The sequence below is a fragment of the Aedes albopictus genome, chromosome 2, assembly GCF_035046485.1.
Source record: "Aedes albopictus strain Foshan chromosome 2, AalbF5, whole genome shotgun sequence".
NCBI lineage: Eukaryota > Metazoa > Arthropoda > Insecta > Diptera > Culicidae > Aedes > Aedes albopictus.
Genome location: NC_085137.1, coordinates 268,731,636 through 268,753,869, shown reverse-complemented (window position 1 = coordinate 268,753,869; position 22,234 = coordinate 268,731,636). Strand labels below are relative to the sequence as shown.

Below are 22,234 nucleotides of genomic sequence, written 5' to 3'. Positions count from 1 at the left end.
CTGACCTGGCTGACTTAATGCTAGACCTGTCTGACTCATCGCCTTTATTCTTCTTACTACTCTTCTTCTTCTTCTCCTTCTCAACCTTTCTCAGGTACTCACTGTACTGCTGCTGGCATTCGGTGGCCGGACAGAACCACTTGACTTCCTTCGTCGCCTCCTCTGTAGCGCCAACACACCGCGTATGGAACCAGCGGTCACAGTTGTCGCACCCAATCATCTGCTCGTCCTCTTCGGAAGTCGTTCCGCAGGCACCGCAGGCGGTCATCGTCAGCTCTCCAACATCCGGCATCGCTTTCGAGGTTATGTCCGATATTTCTTTTTGAGAATGTTCGGAATCGGTAGAGAAAATTCACTATTTTTCTGTAGCAGTCGCTTATCGATCAGCTCAAACTAAAACAAAACGTGTATTCAGTATATTGCTTAAATAATCCTTACTCAAACTCACAAGAAATAGTTTCTTCCCACTCTTGCAATGCCCTTCAACTGCTTCAGCACTATCGGGTGATTATTTCCAGCGCTAGTCCTAATCACAATACATCAAACTGATTAGTTTAACTAATATTCACTTAATGAACGGTCTACTCACGCTTATCCAATACAAATAGCTAGCTAATAGCTTTCGGAATCTCACCGTGCCGATCTTCTTAAAACTCCCACCTAAACCGGTGTACAGTAGCCTATGAACAAGTCAGAATTTATCAATCTTGTACATAATTTCAGGAATAACTACTTACTAATTTATTGAACAGGCTAATCGACTCTGGTTGCCGTCCTATTTGGTGATATTAGCACTATTCTAACACGGTTTTTACTTCAAAATTCAATATAATTATTCAACTATACTTCTATCGCTACTAAACTTCCAAGTATGTTTTTTGTTTTTATTTAGTTTCACCCTTCTTTCGCCAAGCATAATCAATGGCCTTCAACCGCTGTTGACCGGCCGTGCATAACATTGTTGCGTTCACTTCTCACTCTCAATGTGGACGCACGGTTGGTACACACGCTAACCTGAAACTACCCATCGACTGGGTCGATTCGACCCGGATTTTCATGTTGTTAGCAGTTGTCATAATCCGGGTAACCCGAAAACCCAGATTCGTTGAATTTGGGTAAAGATCTGGGTAATCGGCACTTTGTCACTTTTCAGCTTGAGAATATGGCAGCGGTCAGGAGAACGCTGAAAACTATGAATGTTTTCGCGAAAAATATGCCGATAAATGACGGGAAAACAGTGGAATTATTCCGGGGAACTGTTTTCCAGCATCAGGTAAGTGAACAGCACATGGAAATTAAGAGCTTTTTATTTAAAATCTAAATTGAAAATAAATTAACAAAATCAAGGCCCCGGAGGAGCTGGGTATCGTTTACCCAGATTTTGCCACCAACATCGGTAACCCAGATTTGAGTAAAGATGCCTTTACTCAGTTTAGAGTAACTGCAGTTTTGCTCAGTCTGGGTCGCTTTGACACCAATCTGGGTAACTGAGGGTTAGCGTGTAGGGTACACGCTAACCCTCAGTTACCCAGATTGGTGTCAAAGCGACCCAGACTGAGCAAAACTGCAGTTACTCTAAACTGAGTAAAGGCATCTTTACTCAAATCTGGGTTACCGATGTTGGTGGCAAAATCTGGGTAAACGATACCCAGCTCCTCCGGGGCCTTGATTTTGTTAATTTATTTTCAATTTAGATTTTAAATAAAAAGCTCTTAATTTCCATGTGCTGTTCACTTACCTGATGCTGGAAAACAGTTCCCCGGAATAATTCCACTGTTTTCCCGTCATTTATCGGCATATTTTTCGCGAAAACATTCATAGTTTTCAGCGTTCTCCTGACCGCTGCCATATTCTCAAGCTGAAAAGTGACAAAGTGCCGATTACCCAGATCTTTACCCAAATTCAACGAATCTGGGTTTTCGGGTTACCCGGATTATGACAACTGCTAACAACATGAAAATCCGGGTCGAATCGACCCAGTCGATGGGTAGTTTCAGGTTAGCGTGTAGAGCTCGACGCCGTCAACACGTGTATTCAAGTTATACTTGGCATGTATACCCATGTCTAGGGTCAACCAGGAGAAATGCACGGAACCGCCAAACTACCCAAAATTGAGTTCTTTTGACGCAATCCCATAGTTCGGCCCAATAAGCCAAATTTGAGTAAATCGATTAAACTCACACTAGGTAAATTGCCTTCACCTCCAGCAAAAACATTTACTTAAGAGTAGGTAAATTCAACCCAAGACTCCCCCCCCATTCAACCCAAATTTGAGTAAACCTGCATTTACCCAAAATTGGCTTATTGGGCTCAAGGACCCCCGTTGGGTAGATGCATCTCTGTTTGTTTTTGACAACATCGGTGAGAAAAAGAGAGAAAACAACCTAATTTTGGGTAACTAGTAATTCGATATACTCAGCTTTGAGTAAAATCGACCCAAAAATTAGGTAGTTTGATTTCTCCGTGTGGATTTAGTGTGCACGGAAAAATATTAAAACCCAAAGAATAAGTTTTAAAAACTCAAATTTGGCTAAACTGCTTTTAGTTTTAACTCAAAGTTGGGTTGTTTTCTCCCTCGCCCCACTGCAATGTTGTCGAAAACAAGAGAGAAGCACCGACGCATCCGCTGCACGGAAAAACGAAAGTACCCAAAAGTGAGTTCATTCCACCCAACTTCGAGGTTGCGTGCGGGAAGCCAATTTTGAGTTGCTGGAGTCGATGTTTAGGTAGGTAGTTTGCATTTAGGCGTATACGGCAAAAGTACCTAAAGTCAAGGTTCTTTTTACTCAACCATCAGTTAAAATTACTCAACTTTCGGTACTGTGCCACTTACTCAATTTTGGCTTCCCGCATCGAACTCTCAAAGTTGGGTGGTTTTGCTATTCACTCTCTGACAACAATAGAGAGAGCGAATGAAACAGGATGCAAAAAAGAACTCAAAAGTGAGTTTAAAAATACTCAAATTTGGGTTCTCTTGTTTTTCAGTGTGGGTTCTCTTGTTTTTCAGTGTGCTCTTCCGTGGAAGAAGCCAAATTTGGGTTTTCTTGAGTTAACCCAAATTTGCGTCATTTGAGGCCTCCGTTGGGTGAAAATAACTTACCAGTGGGTTAATTTTTTTTGCCGCTCTCAAACGAGAACTACTCACTCACCACTTTCGCTGTTTGACGCAAATTTGAGTTATTCCACGGAAGACCGGGATTGCGTCAAAACAACTTAAATTTGGGTTGATTTGTAGTTCCGTGTGGGATATACTAAACAGTATACACGGAGAAATCAAACTACCTAATTTTTGGGTCGATTTTACTCAAAGCTGAGTATATCGAATTACTAGTTACCCAAAATTAGGTTGTTTTCCCTCTTTTCCTCACTGATGTTGTCAAAAACAAACAGAGATGCATCTACCCAACGGCTTTCCTTGAGCCCAATAAGCCAATTTTGGGTAAATGCAGGTTTACTCAAAATTGGGTTGAATGAGGGGGGGGTCTTGGGTTGAATTTACCTACTCTTAAGTAAATGTTTTTGCTGGAGGTGAAGGCAATTTACCTAGTGTGAGTTTAATCGATTTACTCAAATTTGGCTTATTGGGCCGAACTATGGGATTGCGTCAAAAGAACTCAATTTTGGGTAGTTTGGCGGTTCCGTGTAGATTTTTTTCTGAGTGCAAGCGGGAACAACCCAACAGAAACATCGATTCCATCAACTCAAAATTGGCTTGACGTACGCAACCCCGAAGTTGGGTGGAAAGAACTCACTTTTGGGTAGTTTCGTCTCTCCGTGTATTAGCCTGTGCAGCCTTCGATGCTGTCTTGCTCTCTCCCACAGGAATTTCGACGTTTACTGAGGTCCCCGTTTTCAAAAATTAAGAAGGAGTGAGGAAGATAGCAGAAACTGGTACAAAGGCTAATGGTCCACTGCACTAATGTATGCTGGCCTGCTTACTCTCACCGAAAATTTGACGTTTGAGCGGTGCCGGCAGCTCTCAAACGTCAAATTCTCTGTGAGAGTAAGCAGGCCAGAATAAATTCGTGCAGTGGACCATATGAAAATATTAAACAAAAAACTGCTATCTTCTGCTGCTGCTTGAGAGAGAAGGGTAAGGGTGCGTTACTCTTTATTTTGAACTTCGTATGGAAACATCAACATTTAATTCTCGTCTGCGGAGAGCAGGGAACCCGGGGAACCCGCATAAGGCAATCACACGATTATTAAGCTAGTATGACACTCTTTGACCAATGCCAAATATTTGACCACTTTTGACAGTTAAATTTTGACCAAGGTGTACCTGGCAAACACAAATATTTGTCACTCTCGAAAAACGAATAGGGCACTGCATGAAATTCTCTCCTTCTCTTTCACTCTTACAGAAATCTTGTAAACAACAAGGCCCAAGAAACGTCAAAACTTCATATAAAATCAAAACAATGCAGTGCCCTATAGGGCACCGCATTGTTTTGATTTTGCATGGGATTTTGACGTTTCTTGGCCTTGTTGTTTACAAAGTTTCTATAAGAGTGAAAGAGAAGGAAAGAATTTCATGCAGTGCCCTATAGGGACAAACAGAACCAAACAACCTGCCAAAATTTATCTGTCAAAAGTGGTCAAATATTTCAGGCCAAACATGTCTAAAGGTCCAATCTGCAGAAGAGAGGCTCTCTTTGGTTTCCCTCTCTTTCGTTAATATCTCAGCTGTTTATTTGTATTATGATTGTCTCCATGAATTCAACGATGGTCAAAACAATCGTCTTTTGATTTGTACTTCATAAATAGTTGAAAAGTGTACCATTACATTGCAATAATTGGAAGAGAAAGTGAACAAAGAGAGCCTCTCAAATGCAGATAGGACCTATTGAAATGTTTGGCCTGATTTGGCGTCTGGGCAAAGAGTGTAATAAATAGGTAAATATTTTATTATTTTTGAGCAATTAAGTTATAATACATCATTCTGTATTCAGAAATTGTAGGAAGTATTCGGGATATGTCTCGCTGATCAGTTAAAAACGTTATCCTGCAAGATATCGAAAAATATAAAGTGCTAATATGGATATTACGAAGTCGAAACTCTTCATACATACTATTGTGGACATTAGAGATGATTTTGAAGAGGTATATTTTTAATTTAAAATTTTGGCATTTTAAATTTTTGTCATGTATTTTTTATTGCAGAAATACGAGAAAGCTTATCGTGCTTACGAAGATGCAATAACAGGCGTAGATGAAAAAGAGCTTCACGAGTTGCTGTCTGGAACCATATGCAAGGAGACACAACACGAAGAAATATCTCTTGCGTTGACATATTTAATCTTAACTGATTCTAATGCAGCCGGAAAAGCTTATTCCGATTTGACCATTTTGACTCATGATGGATTGGCATTTGTGATCAACAACTTAGCCATGCTGGTAGCCGAAAAATATCAAAGATTGAACGACGTTCCCCGAAAACAGCTGTTGTGGTTTCTCAAGGAGTTGATAAAAAATCAAGTGCTCAACGTAGATAATTTGGTTTGGAACATTCTGCGGCAAGCCAGTGGGGGCGACATTAGTCCAAAAAACGTTGCTCTGGTTGATGGCCTTTTGGATATATTCATCGAACATAGATCTTGGCTGGAGAAGGATCAGTTTCTTGTCGGAACTGTCATATATACTTTTTTAAGGTGGGTATAATTCAATATTCGTGAAAGCTCCTAGTGTGTAATTTTGTAATTTGTAATGTGTAAGTTTATTTTTGCAATTTCTCATCGTAATAGGCTGTTTTACCTCACGCAGGCAAAGGCCTACTTTCCCACACCAAATTAACAGTGCTGTAATGGTTCATTACAGCACTGATTTGCGTTGCGTAACGAACCATTACAGCACTGTTTTAGTTTTGGTCAACTTCTTGATGCTTTCTGGACGCAGTTTTGAAAAATTGTGACAACTGCACAATATAACCTGTTATGATAAGATTTTCTTGAACATGGCTATGAACATCAGTGTGCAGATTGTTGAAAAAGTTTTGTTTAAAACTATCCTCAAGGGTAATTTATGAAATTGCAAAAAACGTTGTACGCAACTCGGTGCAGAACTCGATTTTTACAGCACGAGTCGTACATTTATCCAACGAGGCTTGTTGCGTAAACTACTATTATACGATAGCCTGTCAGTATACAAACTTTAAATCAGGTCAAGGAACATTACAGAAAAAAATACAGTTTAAATTTGGAATCTGTAAGGGTTGGTCAAGGTGTATGTGAAAATACATTTGGCCACATTCAATCAAATGAAGGTTTTCAGATTCTACCGTGAGGTGCCCATATTTCGTGCACTTACGAATTCTCAAAGTTTGATAAACTACTGAAATTTTACCATAGAGTATGTTGCGAAGGCAATGAGGATACTGGACCTAAGTTCAATGAATTTATTCTCAAGGTGGGATAAATTATAAAATTCCTAAAAATACAAATTCATTACCATTCTTACTCCTCTGCGTTATCATAATGAGCTTACTCTTAGTGATCCAGCCTCAGATCGTAACTCTCGCAACAGTGTCCCTTGTCGGACGATTGTGGAACCCCTGCATTTATTAATAAACTTTAGGCCTTCTCTAAACTTTTTCAAGTGCTGCGGATAATGTTAATAATTACCTTTCAAACTGTACCAGCCAACGTATTTTCTAGGATTAACTTGCAGGCCTCTTGCTCAACTATTAATTCCTAATCATATAGCAACAAGTTATAATGTCAACAAATTGCACCTAATCTTATACAGCATATGTATTAGAGTGGGTCATCGTTTATATGGAAAAATGGAAAATTTAATGGTATCCCATCAGATCAAAGTTTTTTTGATCACATTTCAGGACCCAAATGACTGTGCAAAATTTGGGCATCATCGGTTATGTCTACGTTTTGCGCATCGCGTTTGAAGTTTGTATGGGATTTTACATGGGAAAACACACTTTTTTGCATTTCTCTCATGGCAAGCTCGAACTTTTCTAAAACTCTGTTACCGATAAAGCTTAGTTTCTTGTTGCCAAGTAGAGCGCTCAAGTAAAATTCCACCTTTTTCCGCAAGTAATTTTGACAACTGATCCAGTATGGGGAGAAACGTCACTTTTCCTTACGGAATAATAGCGCGGACTATTTTTCCGCAAGGAAAAGTGACAGCTCCATTTGATTCGTACGGGAGGCGTTACGAGTGTTACACTTTTTTTCTTACTTGCCATCTGCTAACTGCACAATTTTGAAGCGGAATCATTACTTGACCATTACTTGTCCTATCTTTTTGCACAGTACGTACGAAGTGGAAACTAGCCATAAAGTGAAAACATAGGCTAGGGTGTCCTGAAAAACTTTGTCGAAGACCGCGAAGTGATCTGATGCTTATGAAAAAAGTTATAGCGTTGGCATTGCTTGCCGAAACAGCATGATTTTGTTGTTATTGTTATTCCTTTACATGTTAAAACATAAACACATGCATGCGGTTCGTTAGTTATAACTATTTTTACAAGTATCGGATCGCTTTGCGGTCTTCAACAAAGTTTTTTAGAACATCCTGTTGTATAGTAAACAAGATGGCGTGCTTGGTTGGTGTATGACTGACTGTTGTTTATTGATTGTCTCTCTTACATCGGTGTTAGTGTATAACATCCCCCTTTTTATAGTTAACAAAATAAGAGTATAAAACGAAGAAAGTAGACCCCGTATACAATTCAATTCTTCGGTCTTCAAAGTTATTTAATAAAAAATTTCAAAGCAAAATCATCCAAATGCTTCGGCCGACGAATTTCTCGTTTTGGCCGGTCCATTTGACCCCGCATGCTCTTCTCGTTGGTACTCTCGGCTGTCATCTCATTCGGTCCATTGCCAATTGAGTCCTCCCGAACACGTCCAGGCGTTTTCGGGTAGGATCGCTTCTCGAAAACTCTGATTGGATCCGAGCCTGGATCTTCATCCGTATTTAGATCTTCTTTTGACAGGTTCGATGAGTCCGGTCCAACCCGAGGGAAACCAGTAGCTCCTCCAAACGGCTTAACGTGAACACCGCTGTGACGCATAGTCGATCCTTCTGCAGTCTGTAGTTCAACGGATTTGTCAGGTAACTTGCCAATGACTGTTGCCTTCTCCCATCGCTTGTCGGTGTCTGGACGTCTTTGGAACACCACGTTATCTCCAACCTTCAACTCCGTTAGCCTCCGGGTGCCTCGATCGTAGTACTTTTTAGTTTTCTCTCTGTGTTTCGCAATTTGATCCGGAATCTGACTGAGAGCTTTCTGACTGACTGCAACCCTCATTTTACTGGTTTTCAACGGTATACTGTTTCTTGTGCTACGTCCTAGTAGTCGCTGTGCTGGACTGGTTCCCAGCTTGTTCGGTGTATTTCGATGTTGCAAAATCGCTTGCCAGAAATCTTCACCTGTTCGCCTTGCTTTTTTGTAGATTCTCTTTACTTGTTTCACTGCTGACTCCGCTTTACCGTTTCCGCTCTGATGATACGGCGACGATGTGCTATGCAGGAATTCCCAAGTCTTGGAAAATTTCTCAAACGCTGCGTTGTGGAATTGAGGCCCGTTGTCCGTTACAACGACTTCTGGTATGCCATGTCTGGCGAAGTTTCGCTTGCAACATTCCACTATCGCTGCCGTTGTTGTGCCTTTCAGTATGTCGACCTCGATGAAATCGGAGTAGCTATCTACTGTTATTAGCATTGTCGTTTTCACACCTTCCATATTTACCTCGCATAGATCAAGATGCACTCGTTGAAAAGGATATAGCGGAATTTCATGGGTCGTCATCGGTGGGGATAGTTGACTTGCGCTGTATTCCATACAAGCTTCACAGTTTCGCACAACGTTCGTTATTTGATCAGCCATCCCCGGCCAGTACATGGTTGCTCTAGCTGAACGCAACGTGTATTCTATTCCTTGATGCGCTCGATGCAATCGCTGCACTAACTTCTGCCGAAGAGACTTCGGCACAAGGACTCGATCCCCTTTGAAGATCACTCCTCCAATAACCGATAATTCGTCCTTGACAGGACTGTACATCATCAGTTCGTCTTTCAGTTCATCTTTTCTGTCCGGCCAACCTACTGCCAAAACGTCCAACAGCTTCCGCAACAGGGGATCCTTTTTAGTTTCATCTGCTATTTCTGCAAACCGTTCGTCCGTGATATCAGAGTATTCGACCACGTTTACTTCCGCAAAACGCTTGAACAGTTTTTCTGTCGCTTTTAACTGAAACACCATGCTGTTGTCATCATTGCCCTCTGATGTATTCTCGACAGCGGTTCTAGAGAGCAAGTCCGCAATGTACATCTGTGACCCTTTGCGGTACTGGACCACTATATCATATAGTTTTAGGGCCATCATCATTCTCTGCAATCGAATCGGCGCCGTGTGGATTGGCTTTCGGAATATTTCGACGAGCGGCTTATGGTCTGTCTCTACGATGACACCTGATTTCCCTGCAACATATTGCTCGAATCGTTTGCACGCAAACACAATTGCCAAACATTCTCTTTCAATGCAGGCGTAACCACTCTCCGTCTTGGTCAATGTCCTTGACCCGTACACCACTGGCTTGTCACGTTGCAGCAGAACACATCCAATTCCTGATTTGCTTGCGTCGCACTGTATGACCAACTCCTCACTCGTGTCGAAGTAACCCAAAACCGGTGTTGATATAGCTAGGTGTTTCAGCTTTTGGAAGGCCGCTTCAGCATCTTCATCCCAGGTGAAATCTGCATCCTGTTTCAAAATCCTTCTAAGCGGAGCGCAGACGTCTGACAGCGATGGCAAAAACTTTCCTAGGTATGTTGCTAAGCCTAGAAAAGTATGCAGCTCCTTCTTATTGGTTGGCGTCGGGATGTCCAAAATCGCTTTGACCTTCATTGGATCCGGTTTAACCCCGTGTTCGGTGAGGACATGATCGAAAAACGGCACCTCCGACAATGCTAGCTTCATTTTTGTTCGGTTGATCCTCAGTCCTCGATGCCTGAACCGCTGTAACGCCGCTCTTAGGTTGTTGTTGTGGTCTTCAAGGGCTTCGGCTTTAGTTTTCCCACAACCAAAAATCAACATGTCGTCTGCCAGACATCTGATACCTCTTAGCCCCTCAATCAGTTGCTGCTGCGCTTTCTGGAACATTTCTGGGGCCGCGGAGATCCCGAATGGCATTCGGTTCCACTAGAACGTTCCCTGTGGCGTCCAGAACGCTGTAAGGTCGGAACTGGCTGAATCCAGCTTCATATGCCAGAATCCGTTTTGTGCATCCAACACCGAGAAAACTTTAGCGTTTTGTAGATCTGGCAACATTTCTTCAATTGTGGGTATCTGATGTCTTGCTCGCTTGATTGCTGTATTCAGCTCCGCAGGATCCAAACACAAACGAAGTTTCTTGCCGCGTTTGACTAGCACCAGGTTGCTAATCCATTCCATATGTTTGTTGACAGGTTCAATAATGCCTCGAGACGCGAGTTCTTCGATTTTATCGCGCAACTCGTCGTTGTACGCTACGGGAATCCGTCTAGCCTTCTGCTGCACTGGTTTAACCATTTCGTCGATTTCGATTTTGAACTCTCCGTCGAAGCAACCATCGCCTTCAAAAACGTCGCTGTACTCGTTGACAATTTCCTCACAGCCCCTCCTAAGAACTTTGACTTCATCTACGTTTTGGATCTTGATCACCCCTAGTTGGACGCAAGCTTCAGCAGACAGTAGCGGTTTCTGCTTGATTCTGACGACGATGAACTCTAACACTTCCTTCTTGTTTTTCAACTTTATAGCTAACTGCGTTGCTCCAATCGGCTCAATCAGCTGTCCACCAAAACATCTTAGCTTCACTTCCGTAGGGTTGATCACCGGTTCAGGAACCACTTGCAAGTCTTTTAAACTTATAATGTTGACACTCGCTCCCGTGTCCGCTTGACAGTAAAGTTGCTTCGCGTATCCGGCACCCACTTCCAGGGTAACGAAAATTCTCGCTTTTTCCAATTTCACATGTTTCTCCACACAGAAAATGTCCACAATGTTCAGTTCTTCAGCGTCAGAATCTTCGCTACCACTGGAAGATATTTCTTCTTCGACTTGGCGCACTGCACTATTTCTCTTCTTCTTCATAGGTTTCCTGCTCTTATTTCGGCAAACTTTCCGGAAATGATTCATTTTCCCGCAGCCATTGCATTTTTTCCCATACGCTGGGCAATCTTCCTTGCGTCGTGAGTGGGATCCTCCACAAAAATAGCACTTCCCATCTTTCTTCCGTGTAAGCGCCACTTTCAATGCTGCTCCTGACGTGCCTTCGCCTACGTTACTGCCCACATGTAGGCGATCATAAGCAAGGGAGAGATCCTCAATCCTTTTTTCCTCCTTGCATTTTTCCACCATGTCGTTCAACGACAGCGCCTCGTCCCTCAGCAGCTCCTTCCTTAGGTTTCGATCCAGGATCCCTTTGACGAATTGCTCCTTCAACTCATATTCCTTCTCGTCGTCCCCATACTAGCAGTGTTGAACTTTTAGCTTGAGACGTTTGACGTAATCATCAAGAGACTCGTCCAGGTGTTGAACCATGTTGTGGAATTCCGATCGGCCCGGTTCGTTTCTCTCGTTTTGGAGTGATTTTCTGTTCCAGTTTGTCCAGGATGGCGACTGTTGATGTTTTCTCCGCATCTGTCAACTCCAGATCTTCAACTAGCAGCATTGCCTCAGCTCCGAGAATAGACATTAGGATCGCTACCTGCGTAGCAGCAGGCTTCGCCGTGATACCAGTGGCAAGCGCATAGTATCCCCATTGCAGCTTAAACGTTCTGAAAGCTTCCTCCTGCTTCTCGCCGAGTTGGAGTGGTGCTGGAGCTGGAACGTTCATTTTTTCCCAAATTTGCACTTCAACTTGGAAAATTCCACTGTCTAATCGTAGTTTGTAGCTGATTTCAGCAAATGTGCTGATTTTTCGGAATATTAGACCGTTCAAAACGCGAATATTCCAACCACTTCTGGCACCATGTTGTATAGTAAACAAGATGGCGTGCTTGGTTGGTGTATGACTGACTGTTGTTTATTGATTGTCTCTCTTACATCGGTGTTAGTGTATAACACATCCTAGGCTATCATTTTACAGTATCGGTTAAAAAGTTTCAGACAAACTTTTTCAACTTATTGTAACCGTTGTTACAAGGTTCATATCAGTTTTTTAAATTTGCGCCATGTTAGTCGAAGGTTCAGATACGTTACCAAACTTCAGCGATTAGAAAACTACTGGGCTGCAACCTAAATCTACAGCTAAACATGGCGTGACCCAAGTCATAGATGATGACGTCACGGAACTTAGGAGATGGCTGAAGGGTTCAAAGGACTTTCAGTGGGCGGCCATCGTCCACTTTGAAACAGGCGAGCGTGTGGATCGGATGTGCTAACTCAAGTAATTGTGGAGTGTTCGAAACAGTTGATTGTGCCAGAAGTGAGGTGTGGCAGAGTTAACCAACATTTAGGTAACTAAGCCCTCGAAAATCCTGATGGATCTTAACTGACCCGGGAATGTCCTTCAATAGGACCTTTTTTTCGGTTTCTTTAAAAACCAGCCTTCCGATTGGTGTGTCCGAGTACCGCCAGTGCACGCAACGGTTTGGGTTTCCGTAAGGTGCCCAAATCTAAAAGTAAAGGATTACCATTGGTCCTCTGGCTTCGGCCATAACTACCAAGGAGGACGAAGCTCTCGGGCAAAAGCCCTAAATCTCAAGGAGAGATTCCCTTCTCGGTCCGACAAAGGGCGGCCTTGCCGTCGTCGACCGACTAAGCTTGAAGGAAGCGCCTGTAGTCCGGAACCATCTCCACACACCGCCATTCCAGTCATTCTCCAAGCGCCATAGTACGTTCCAGACGTCGCAGATCATCGGCAGCTGTTCCGCCATCTTGCCACAGGACGGCATCGAGTCCAGCCAGCCATCGCTGGAACAGAGGTCCCGCCGCGAGCGCTCGCAGGTTTGCAGTCAGCTAAGGTACGTGCCGTGAACCAGTGACAGACTACAGAACAACAGAAACAGACAACTGAATACACCGTAATTTCGAACCGCTTTAGTGTACTTTATTTGAATCTTTGAGCGCCCTAATAGATCCGCGAAGCCCCTCCGGTTGCCCGGTAGCGCGCCGACCCTGTGACTACGTCCGAGTCTCGCGCTGCTGAGTTGTTGTCGGGCAGAACATTAGTTTCAATTGGCTCCCAGCCAAAATCGCGAAAGGCAAACGGAGGATCGAATAGTATAAAAAATTGTTTGAATTTTTTAACACGCAAATTAACACCATTTATTGAATTCGTATGTCCTTATTTAGATTTTTAGTTTTAAAGTTTCCTAGAGTAAGTTGATTGAATTTTTATTTGTATATATTGTGCTACTGTTTGTTGAATTCCCTTAATATTTTATTGAATTGCTTAGTTTTGAATTACCTATTATTGAATTTTCCTTACTGAATTACTACTGAATTAACGTCACAATGAATGACGAACACGTGATGATTTATCAATCGATGAACGTTGCGCACTTACTAGATGATGAGGTCGAACATGAACTCGTCATCCGTCGGGAGAAGTTTTCTAGTGGTGATTCGAGGGACGTGAAGAGACGCAAATTGCGAGGAGTGATGAAGCTGCAAAGGGATAAGAATGATTTTACGATCTGTTTGTTGAAAGACGAGCAGATTGAGGCAGAGTTTCAAGAAATTGACGAAAAGTTGGCCAAGATTCGCGAGGCGTTAGAAAACAGATTAGTGAAGAAGGTCGATATGCCACCGTTAAAAACGCGGTTGGTTCATTTGCTTTTCCGGTTGCGTAGGTTGAAAGAAGGAAAGAAGTTCGATACGCAAGGTCTCGAGAACGCGGCGGTTCAAATGCTGAACAACTACTTCTCGTTTCTCTCGACTGACCCAGATGCAGTGTTAGAAACGCAGGAGAGATTACGGAACGATTTGAGTAGGCTTAGTGTTCAAGGAGGGAAAGAGAATGAAGAGGACGAAGAAACAGAATCGTTGTCGGAGGAAGACGTTGTTGTAGCGCGTAGAAAGGGTAAGAAAAGGCGGCCTACAAGTACGCCTAGGAAAATTAGAAGGAGGAAAATGAAAAGCCCCGACAAAATGATGAAGATGATGATGAGCAGAATAGATAAGTACCTTGAGCAGAAGTTGAGCAGTTTGAATCTGAGTAGAGGGAATGAAATGAGTAGTAGTCAGTCTAGAGGGCCAGGGAATAGCGTCGAGGTCGTAGAATCGGTGAGCGAGGAAGAACAACCGCAAGCTGAGGGAAGCGGAGCGGTAGGAAGAATCCAGGTCCAGAAGAACAGGAAACCGACTAGTAAACCGCAGGTAGACGACCGTGCCGCGAAGAGAAGAGAGGACACGCGTAGAGCACACGTTTGTGAGGAAAGCAGTGAGGACGATTCGGACGGTTCTACAAGTTCGAGTGACGAGGAGGAATCTAGCAGCTCGGATGGAGCCCGCCGCAGTAAGAGGAAAGGATCGTCACGTAGACCGCGACCAGTAGCAGATTGGAAGCTCAAGTACGATGGGAAGGACGACGGAAAGCTGCTGAATAAGTTCATCGCGGAGGTCGAGTTTATGGCGGAAGCTGAAAACATCAGCAAGAAGACGTTGTTCAAGGAAGCAATCCACTTGTTCGCAGGGGAGGTTCGTACGTGGTACATGGACGGAAAGCGGAACAAGGACTTCAGGAACTGGAGCGAATTAGTCACCGAGCTGAAGTTGGAGTACCAATCGCCGGACCTGGATTTCCACTATGAACAGCAGGCTACGCAGAGAAGACAGAGGAGATCTGAAAAATTCTCGGAGTACTACAACGCGATCAAGGAGATTTTTGGATATATGTCAGTACCACCCACTGAGGACAGGAAGTTTGACATCGTGTTTCGAAATTTAAGGTCCGATTATAAAAACGCCTTGGTGGTGAAAAATATTCGGACTCTTAAAGCGTTAAAGGTCTGGGGAAGAAAACTGGATTCGGAAAACTGGTATTTATACCGGAACAAGGACAATGAAGCAGGCCAGAAGTCCGCCCAAGTGCATGAAGTTTCTAGGAAACCATTCCAGAAACCAATGGGCACTACTGGGAAGGATTGGAAGCCGAAGTCCTTTGGCAACAGGGTTACAGAGCAGAAACATCAGGATCAAAAATTCCCAAGAAGACCAGCCGAGAATCAGAAACCACCCACACCTAGGAGAGAACCACGGAGAGAGCCGTCGCCGCAGGAAGGTAGTTCAGCAGGCACTCTAGCGAGGCAGGCTGCAATGTACCGTATGCCGGACAGTGAGGTGTGTTTTAACTGTAGAGATTGTTGTGGATACTTACCGCAGTGGACTGTATTGGGTTTGGGATGGGGCTGGCTATTGGCCGGTTTGGCCTCACCGGATGTGCTCACGTCTCCGCAGAGACGGAGCCAGGTGGGAGCAGGAGTATTGGGAACTCCTTCCCGAGATGCCCTCAGGCTGTGAAGTCCCAATGACTTCACCTCTCGAGTGGATAATGCTCGCGTCCCCGCAGAGACGGAGCCAGTTGGGAGCAGGAGCGGTAGGGAGCTCCTTCCCAGGGATGCCCGCAGGCTGTGAAGTCCCTGTGACTTCACCTCGGTGGTACTGGTGGACTGGAGCAGCCTCGATCGGCTGCCAGCACCTCAACTCCTCAAGTGGATGTGTACTCCGACTAATGTTCCAACACCCAGATCCAGGCGGATGGAAAGGGTGAAATAAAGCCAAGGAGAATTAATTCCTGAATAACTAGGTTTATTTCTCTTGTCTTATTTGGATATGAACGTTAGCCGGTTCGAAATACAACTGTTCTTTGTACTGCGCCACGCGCGCATATTTATAGTTCACCCCAATGCGCTCTAGAAAGCGGTAGAACCTTCTAGGCGCACCGACTATTGATGACGATGATGAATGATGATGACAGCGTGGGCTGCACACGGCGTGGATGGTAACTCTCTCTCTCTCTCTCTCTCTCTCTCTCCTCTCTCTCTCTCTCTCCTCTCTCTCTCTCTCTCTCTCTCTCTCTCTCTCTCTCTCTCTCTCTCTCTCTCTCTCTCTCTCTCTCTCTCTCTCTCTCTCATCCTCTCTCTCTCTCTCTCTCTCTCTCTCTCTCTCTCTCTCTCTCTCGGGTGCGTTGCCTCGCTGTGTCGGTCACTCACACTCTTCGTGGGTTCTCACTCGCTCGTCGCATGTGCTCCGTCGTCATCGCGGTCGTTGTTATCGTCGTACGCTCTCGCTCGCTTGCCAGCCGGGTTGGAGGTAGCCATCTCGAACGTTCCAAAGGCGTGCACTCACAGTGGTTTGGGGGAAAGTGGCCCGAATAAAAAATACAGTAGAAAAACCGAACGTTGTATTGTAACAGTACTATTTAGAACCATATTTTTACAATAGACACCACTGTAAAAATAAAAATACAAAAACAATAAGATGTAATGTAGACACCCATACAGTGAATTGTAAATAAGATTTTTACAATATATTATACAGGTTGTTAAGTATCGTAACAATATAAAAAAATATTTTTCCCCATATATATTTTTTTTGCAAAACCATACATTTTATTGTTAATGAATTGTTCAAAATACTGATACGTGGGTTTAAATATACCATACATTGTATGGTACATGAATGGTTACAAACAATAAAATGTACCGTAAATAAATTGTTTTAATTGTAATTTCACTACTGGTTATACATTTAATCAAATGGTTTTAGAATGGTTCTCTTTTGTTATGTTGTATTGTTTTACATTACATAAGCCATATATAGTTATATTATCTTGTCATTTTCCTTCTCTTAATGGCATCTTAGGCTTACTAGATTTATTAGAATGCGCTTTGGGAATTCTCCAGAGTGTTTTGGATAACCCTTCATATATAGGATCGCCCACGTCTAAGTCTGAGTAGTCTCTGATTGCATTAACAGTTGAAGCTTAGGCTCCCTTTGCCCCACCAGCCAGATAACCGGGTTTTGCAAACTAAGCATTATTTGTGGCAACACTTTGAGCGGCATGATGGAACTATGCCGAGCGCGCTAAGTGTTATTAGACCACTAATGTAGTTGCATGAAGTGGGTGACGAGGTACATAAGTATCATTACAGCGTGCTTAACCGTTATTGCAATATTGAGGCACCAGTTTGACTAAAGTTTGAAATACATAACAACTCATGAGAAAACTGTCAAGTTCGATTCATATATAAGTTAGGTTAAAAAGCGAACCCGCAGACGAATCTATATTAGAAGTCATTTCAGTGTTCAGTCCAGTCCATATGTTAAAGATGGCTCTACGTCAAAAATAAAGTTTGTCAACCGCATTTGATTCGATTGTGGTCGAAGGCAAGTTCACATGAGAGAAGAGGAGAAAACTCCCCTAAATGCAAATACAGAAAGAATAGTGTTGAACTCATCCACTGATTTACGGTAATCTGACCTGCATCTTTCCGGTTGGCCTACATCCGTATTTCTCTCATCGCACTCTACACACCTAGCCCCGCCATATCTCTTGGACCCCTGCTTGGACCTGCAGTTTTTAGGACATCTGGTTTACCACTGATTTAAACATGTTATTGACTTTAAATTGATGTTTATACTTATTCACTTTTTTCTCTTTCCTTTCCTTTGCATCAAAAAAGTCATAAACATCAACAAAACAAAGCACGGAAAAAATCTTAAACTGAATAAATAATTAAAAATTCACGGAAAAATAATGTTTCGGAAAAGTGAATGGCTCAAACGTAAGAAAAACAGTACAATATATTGTTACATAAAAATCCAATGTAAATGTATAGTATAGCGAACCATTTCATTACAATACACTTTATTGTAGCTGGTACACTGTATGGTGCAGGAATGGTTTTCACCAAACACCCTATGGTTAGTTTTTATCCGGGGGGGGGCACAGCGGACATAAGATGGGGAAGTGGGGGTACAATGGGCAGTCAGCGATACAATTTCTTCTTTCAGTTCGCCTTGCGGACTGAACATTCTCCCGCCGGCAAGTGTAGTTACCGCAACGTTTGGATCAGATGAAACATAACCAAGGTATTGGTAATGGTGCTACTTTGTGTACGTCTACAACTCGTTCGCATTAGGGCACACTGAGATTACATAGCCTAGTTTACAGTTGTTCAAAGGGATATTCTGAACAAAGATTTCGATGTTATGGTTAAGCGATTCGGAAATGGTAAATCTATATATATAAAAATGCAGTGGCATACGTGGGACCGCGCATAACTTGCGAACGGAAGGTCCGATTTTGGTCGTCTTAGTTTTGTTCTGTTAGTTTTCACCCAAGGAAGGTTTATGAGGCATAAAACATGCAAAAAATGATAGTTTTTGAAAATCAATCTTTCATACCGGGGGACCGGGGATTTGGTGTTGGCTAGAAACTTAAAATGTCAAAAAACGCAGTAGGCAAGACAAAGTTTGCCGGGTACAGCTAGTTAACAATAAAAAGGTGATCAACAATAGATCAACAAAAATCTTTCGGAATTCGGCAAAATAAAATCAACATAAAAACTCTTAACTAAACTCAGAGTAACGAATTCTGTTTGTCACTTTCGCATATCTCGACGGTTATGATCTGGAGGGAAAGTTCTTGATTGACACCTAAAATCTTATGCATAACTTTTCTATGGTCAGGGACCTTTGCATCTTTTTCTTCTTACATGAATCGCACAACTTTCGCAGGGCATCGACAACCATTCTTTTGAGAATAGGTTCACAGTTTGACAGAATAGCGAATTCTTTACACTCTTTCACTTTGAGGTTGTACACAGCTGGTGTCATCTTAGGATTAGGACAGTCTATGACATTGGCTTCTCGGGACTCTGAATAGAGGGAAGTCGGGGTATTCCGACACATGTCAATTCTTATAGGCTTATCGGGGATTTCACTTCGGGGTACCAGTTTATTGGAAAGAAAAAGGTCGCGTACCCTTGGTCCGAATAGAATAGTTGGCCAAAGATCGGAATTCTGGCACCTGATCGACACGGTATCTCAATGGCAAGGGATCGATTACAAACAACGGGTTCAACACGAGGGTTGATCGACAGGGAATACTGATCACACTCTTCTATAGTAGTGGTAGGAACCAGCCCAGCAGTAACATGCTTCGCTTCTCGATACTTGCGTGGGCTATCAACTGATCTCTTACATACGGGATGCGATTGTAAATCGGATTCACTATCTGGACTCTCTCGGCAGATCTCTCGTACATGCCAATCACCATGGGAATCTCGTAGCAAGGGGAATGGGTCAGACAACTTCATGTAACTGAGACGAAAACCTAACGAGATGTTCCATGAATTGACAACAGTGGAGGAAGGAAATATTCCAGTTGGGTTGAGGGGGTACTAGGCAGGACTCGAAGTTATTACTTCTGTAGCGAACTGGGACAGTACACGATTGAATCACGGTGGATGTAGCACTACCAATACCGGTAAACGGAATACTCACCTGCGAACCGCAAGCAAAATGGTCTCGAAAAGGGTGCGGCTGCAGAGTCTGATCCAAAACGTCGATGACATCGGGGAATTGGAACACTTGGATCGTCGACCTCGCTTGAATACGGGAATGAGCGGCATTGGTGGACGCATCATCGCTTGTCGACTGACACAGTCCGAACTGGGATTCGAACATCAACTGGAGTGCACGCTGGAACTGGGATTGAACCTTGACTTGGTGTACACGCTGGAACTGGACTCGGAGCTGAAACTGGCGCTGGATCAGGAACTTGGCTTGGTTGATTCTCGGGATGGTTCATTTCGCTGCTATCCTCTGGTGGTTGTATCGTCTCAATCCTGTAGCTGACGGTCAGCTGTTTGAACATGGTACACTTGAACGTAGGATGGATCTCGGCGCAGAAGTCACAACGTTGGTATTGTGAGGCTTCGGATGTAGCAATGTTCACATTTGGCACTGGATGCTTCGGCGGATTCGGCATGGTTGGTGGTCGATACTTGGGCTGAATATTCTCGCCGGATGACTGGCATGTCTTCAGCTCAGACACGCACTCTTCCGGGAAATCGATGGTCTTGTGGAACATGGGTAACTCTGCTTCCATGATCGTCGACTCACACGGAATTCTGTTCTCGTTGTTCAGAAGCAGATCTCGGTTGATCGCACTGCGCTCGTTGGGCTGTTTGCAGACTCGTACGTAGGTGCCGTCGGTGATTGTTTTGGCTTCAAACTGATCGGCGGTGTCCCCTGTCGAAGCTTTCTCCAACTGGCAAAAGTCGACAGATCCTCGAACTTTTCGGAATGCTCATACCGTCCTTCGGGTGTTGGTAGAGCACGCTGTGTAGCGGAGACTGAATGATCACTTTCTGCTGGTTCATGATCGGCGATGGCTGCTCATGTGGTATTGAGGCGTAACTCTCCATCCAACTCTCGAGAAGGATAGAGACTTCTTCGTAAAGATCTAAGAATCCGAAGTAGTTGTCGTCTTGCTCCTCGCGCTGAGTTGGCGAGGACAGTGCGATGATCTGATGGTGGAGCCTGGTGAAGTCGTCATAGGAATGCTGGACACTTCGTTGAAACACTTTCACTTTAGCTGGGGGTTAGCTGAACGTTTTCTGCGTCGGCTTGCTTGAGGTTGGTCCGGATTCTGTCTACATTTCGCTGGGCCATTCCACGGTTGTGGAATAGCGCCCCAAGCACTTCGTCGTTCTCAATGGTGTCTGAGGCCTTTTTCACTGGAGTACGTTTCGGAAACATCTTGGAACTCGATAGACTTGTTCTTTCCAGCACTTCACGAGGTCACGTACAGGTGCCGACGCACTCTTCGCACTGCTCACGGTTTATGGGTTTCTTTCACTAGGCCGACGCGCTTGTCGCAACGGTGGAATGGAAGCACACTACAAGCCCCGATGCGACGGATATGACACTCTACGCGACGACGGAATTGTCTTTCACGGGAGACCGACGCGTTATCGCAACGGATGGAATGAAGCACACACGAGATCCGAGGCGATGGATACAGAACTCTACGCGATGGCGGAATCTGTGACGGAATGTCACACGCTAGTTGTTGTGCTGCGGACTAGCTGTTCACGGGGTACGTTCACGATACCGACGCGTTTGGCGCAACGACTAGAAGGATCACACACACGGGTGTCGAAGCGACGGATACAAAACCTCTACGCGACGGAGGAATCACTCCACGTTGTCAAAGCCACGTGGACGCTTCTAGAATAGCAGTCTCTGGATATACTCAGGCAACCGACGCGTTTGCCGCAACGGATGACGTTTCCGAGGCGACGAAACAAAACTCTACGCGACGGTGGAATCACTCCACGCTGTTCAAGCCACGTGGACGCTTTGTTACACTTATCACGGATAACGGTATTGTTCCACAGCCACCGACGCGTCTGTCACTACGGAGGAATGGAATCTCTCGAGGGTTCCGAAGCGACGGATAGAACACTCTACGCGACGGTGAAATCACTGACGGAATGTTACGCACTACTGTTCACTGATTAGGCCTACAGGTACGACACGTTTGTCGCAACGGAGGAATAGAATCGCACACAAAGATTCCGAAGCGACGGATCAACACCACTTCGTGTCGGTGGAATCAGTTCGAAAGTACACGCACTACTGTTACACTTCTCACTGGGTATAGTACTGGTTCACAAGGACCGACGTGTGTGCCGCAACGGAGGGATGGTATCACACACGGGATCGGCTGCGACGGATACAACACTGCACGCGACGGCGGAATCACTGAAGCCCACAACCACAATTCGAAAAGCAGCGTTGTTGAAGCCACGCTGACGCTTTCACTTCACGCTGTCGAAGCCGCGTGAACGCTTCTGGGATCACACTCTCGCGTTATCGAAGCTACGCGAACGCTTCTTTACTGCACGCTGTTGAAGCCACGTGCACGCTTCTGTAGCTACACACTGCCGCGTTGTCGAAGCCACGCGGAACGCTTCTTGGACTACACACTACCGTGTTGTTGAAGCCACACGGAACGCTTGCACGCACTACCGGATCATGTATCCGCTCGAAGGACCAAAAATTGTTGTGGATACTTACCGCAGTGGACTGTATTGGGTTTGGGATGGGGCTGGCTATTGGCCGTTTGGCCTCACCGGATGTGCTCACGTCTCCGCAGAGACGGAGCCAGGTGGGAGCAGGAGTATTGGGAACTCCTTCCCGAGATGCCCTCAGGCTGTGAAGTCCCAATGACTTCACCTCTCGAGTGGATAATGCTCGCGTCCCCCGCAG

The 22,234-nt window shown here is 44.3% G+C and overlaps 1 protein-coding gene across 4 annotated transcripts in view; it reads left to right on the top strand.

The window, feature by feature from the left end:
- Nucleotides 1–4,488: 4,488 nt before the first annotated feature.
- LOC109621778 (integrator complex subunit 3 homolog) overlaps nucleotides 4,489–22,234 on the top strand; it is a 490,050-nt gene continuing 472,304 nt past the window's right edge. For 2 of the 4 annotated variants that reach the window (XM_062854921.1, XM_062854918.1), the window contains exons 1-4: nucleotides 4,489–4,608; nucleotides 4,868–4,896; nucleotides 4,953–5,103; nucleotides 5,164–5,651. In XM_062854921.1, the coding sequence (XP_062710905.1) occupies nucleotides 5,038–5,103; nucleotides 5,164–5,651 (554 nt within the window). In that variant the 5' untranslated portion in view covers nucleotides 4,489–4,608; nucleotides 4,868–4,896; nucleotides 4,953–5,037. The remainder of the gene's footprint in view (nucleotides 4,609–4,867; nucleotides 4,897–4,952; nucleotides 5,104–5,163; nucleotides 5,652–22,234) is intronic. The other 2 variants (XM_062854920.1, XM_062854919.1) reach the window with 1 other exon arrangement.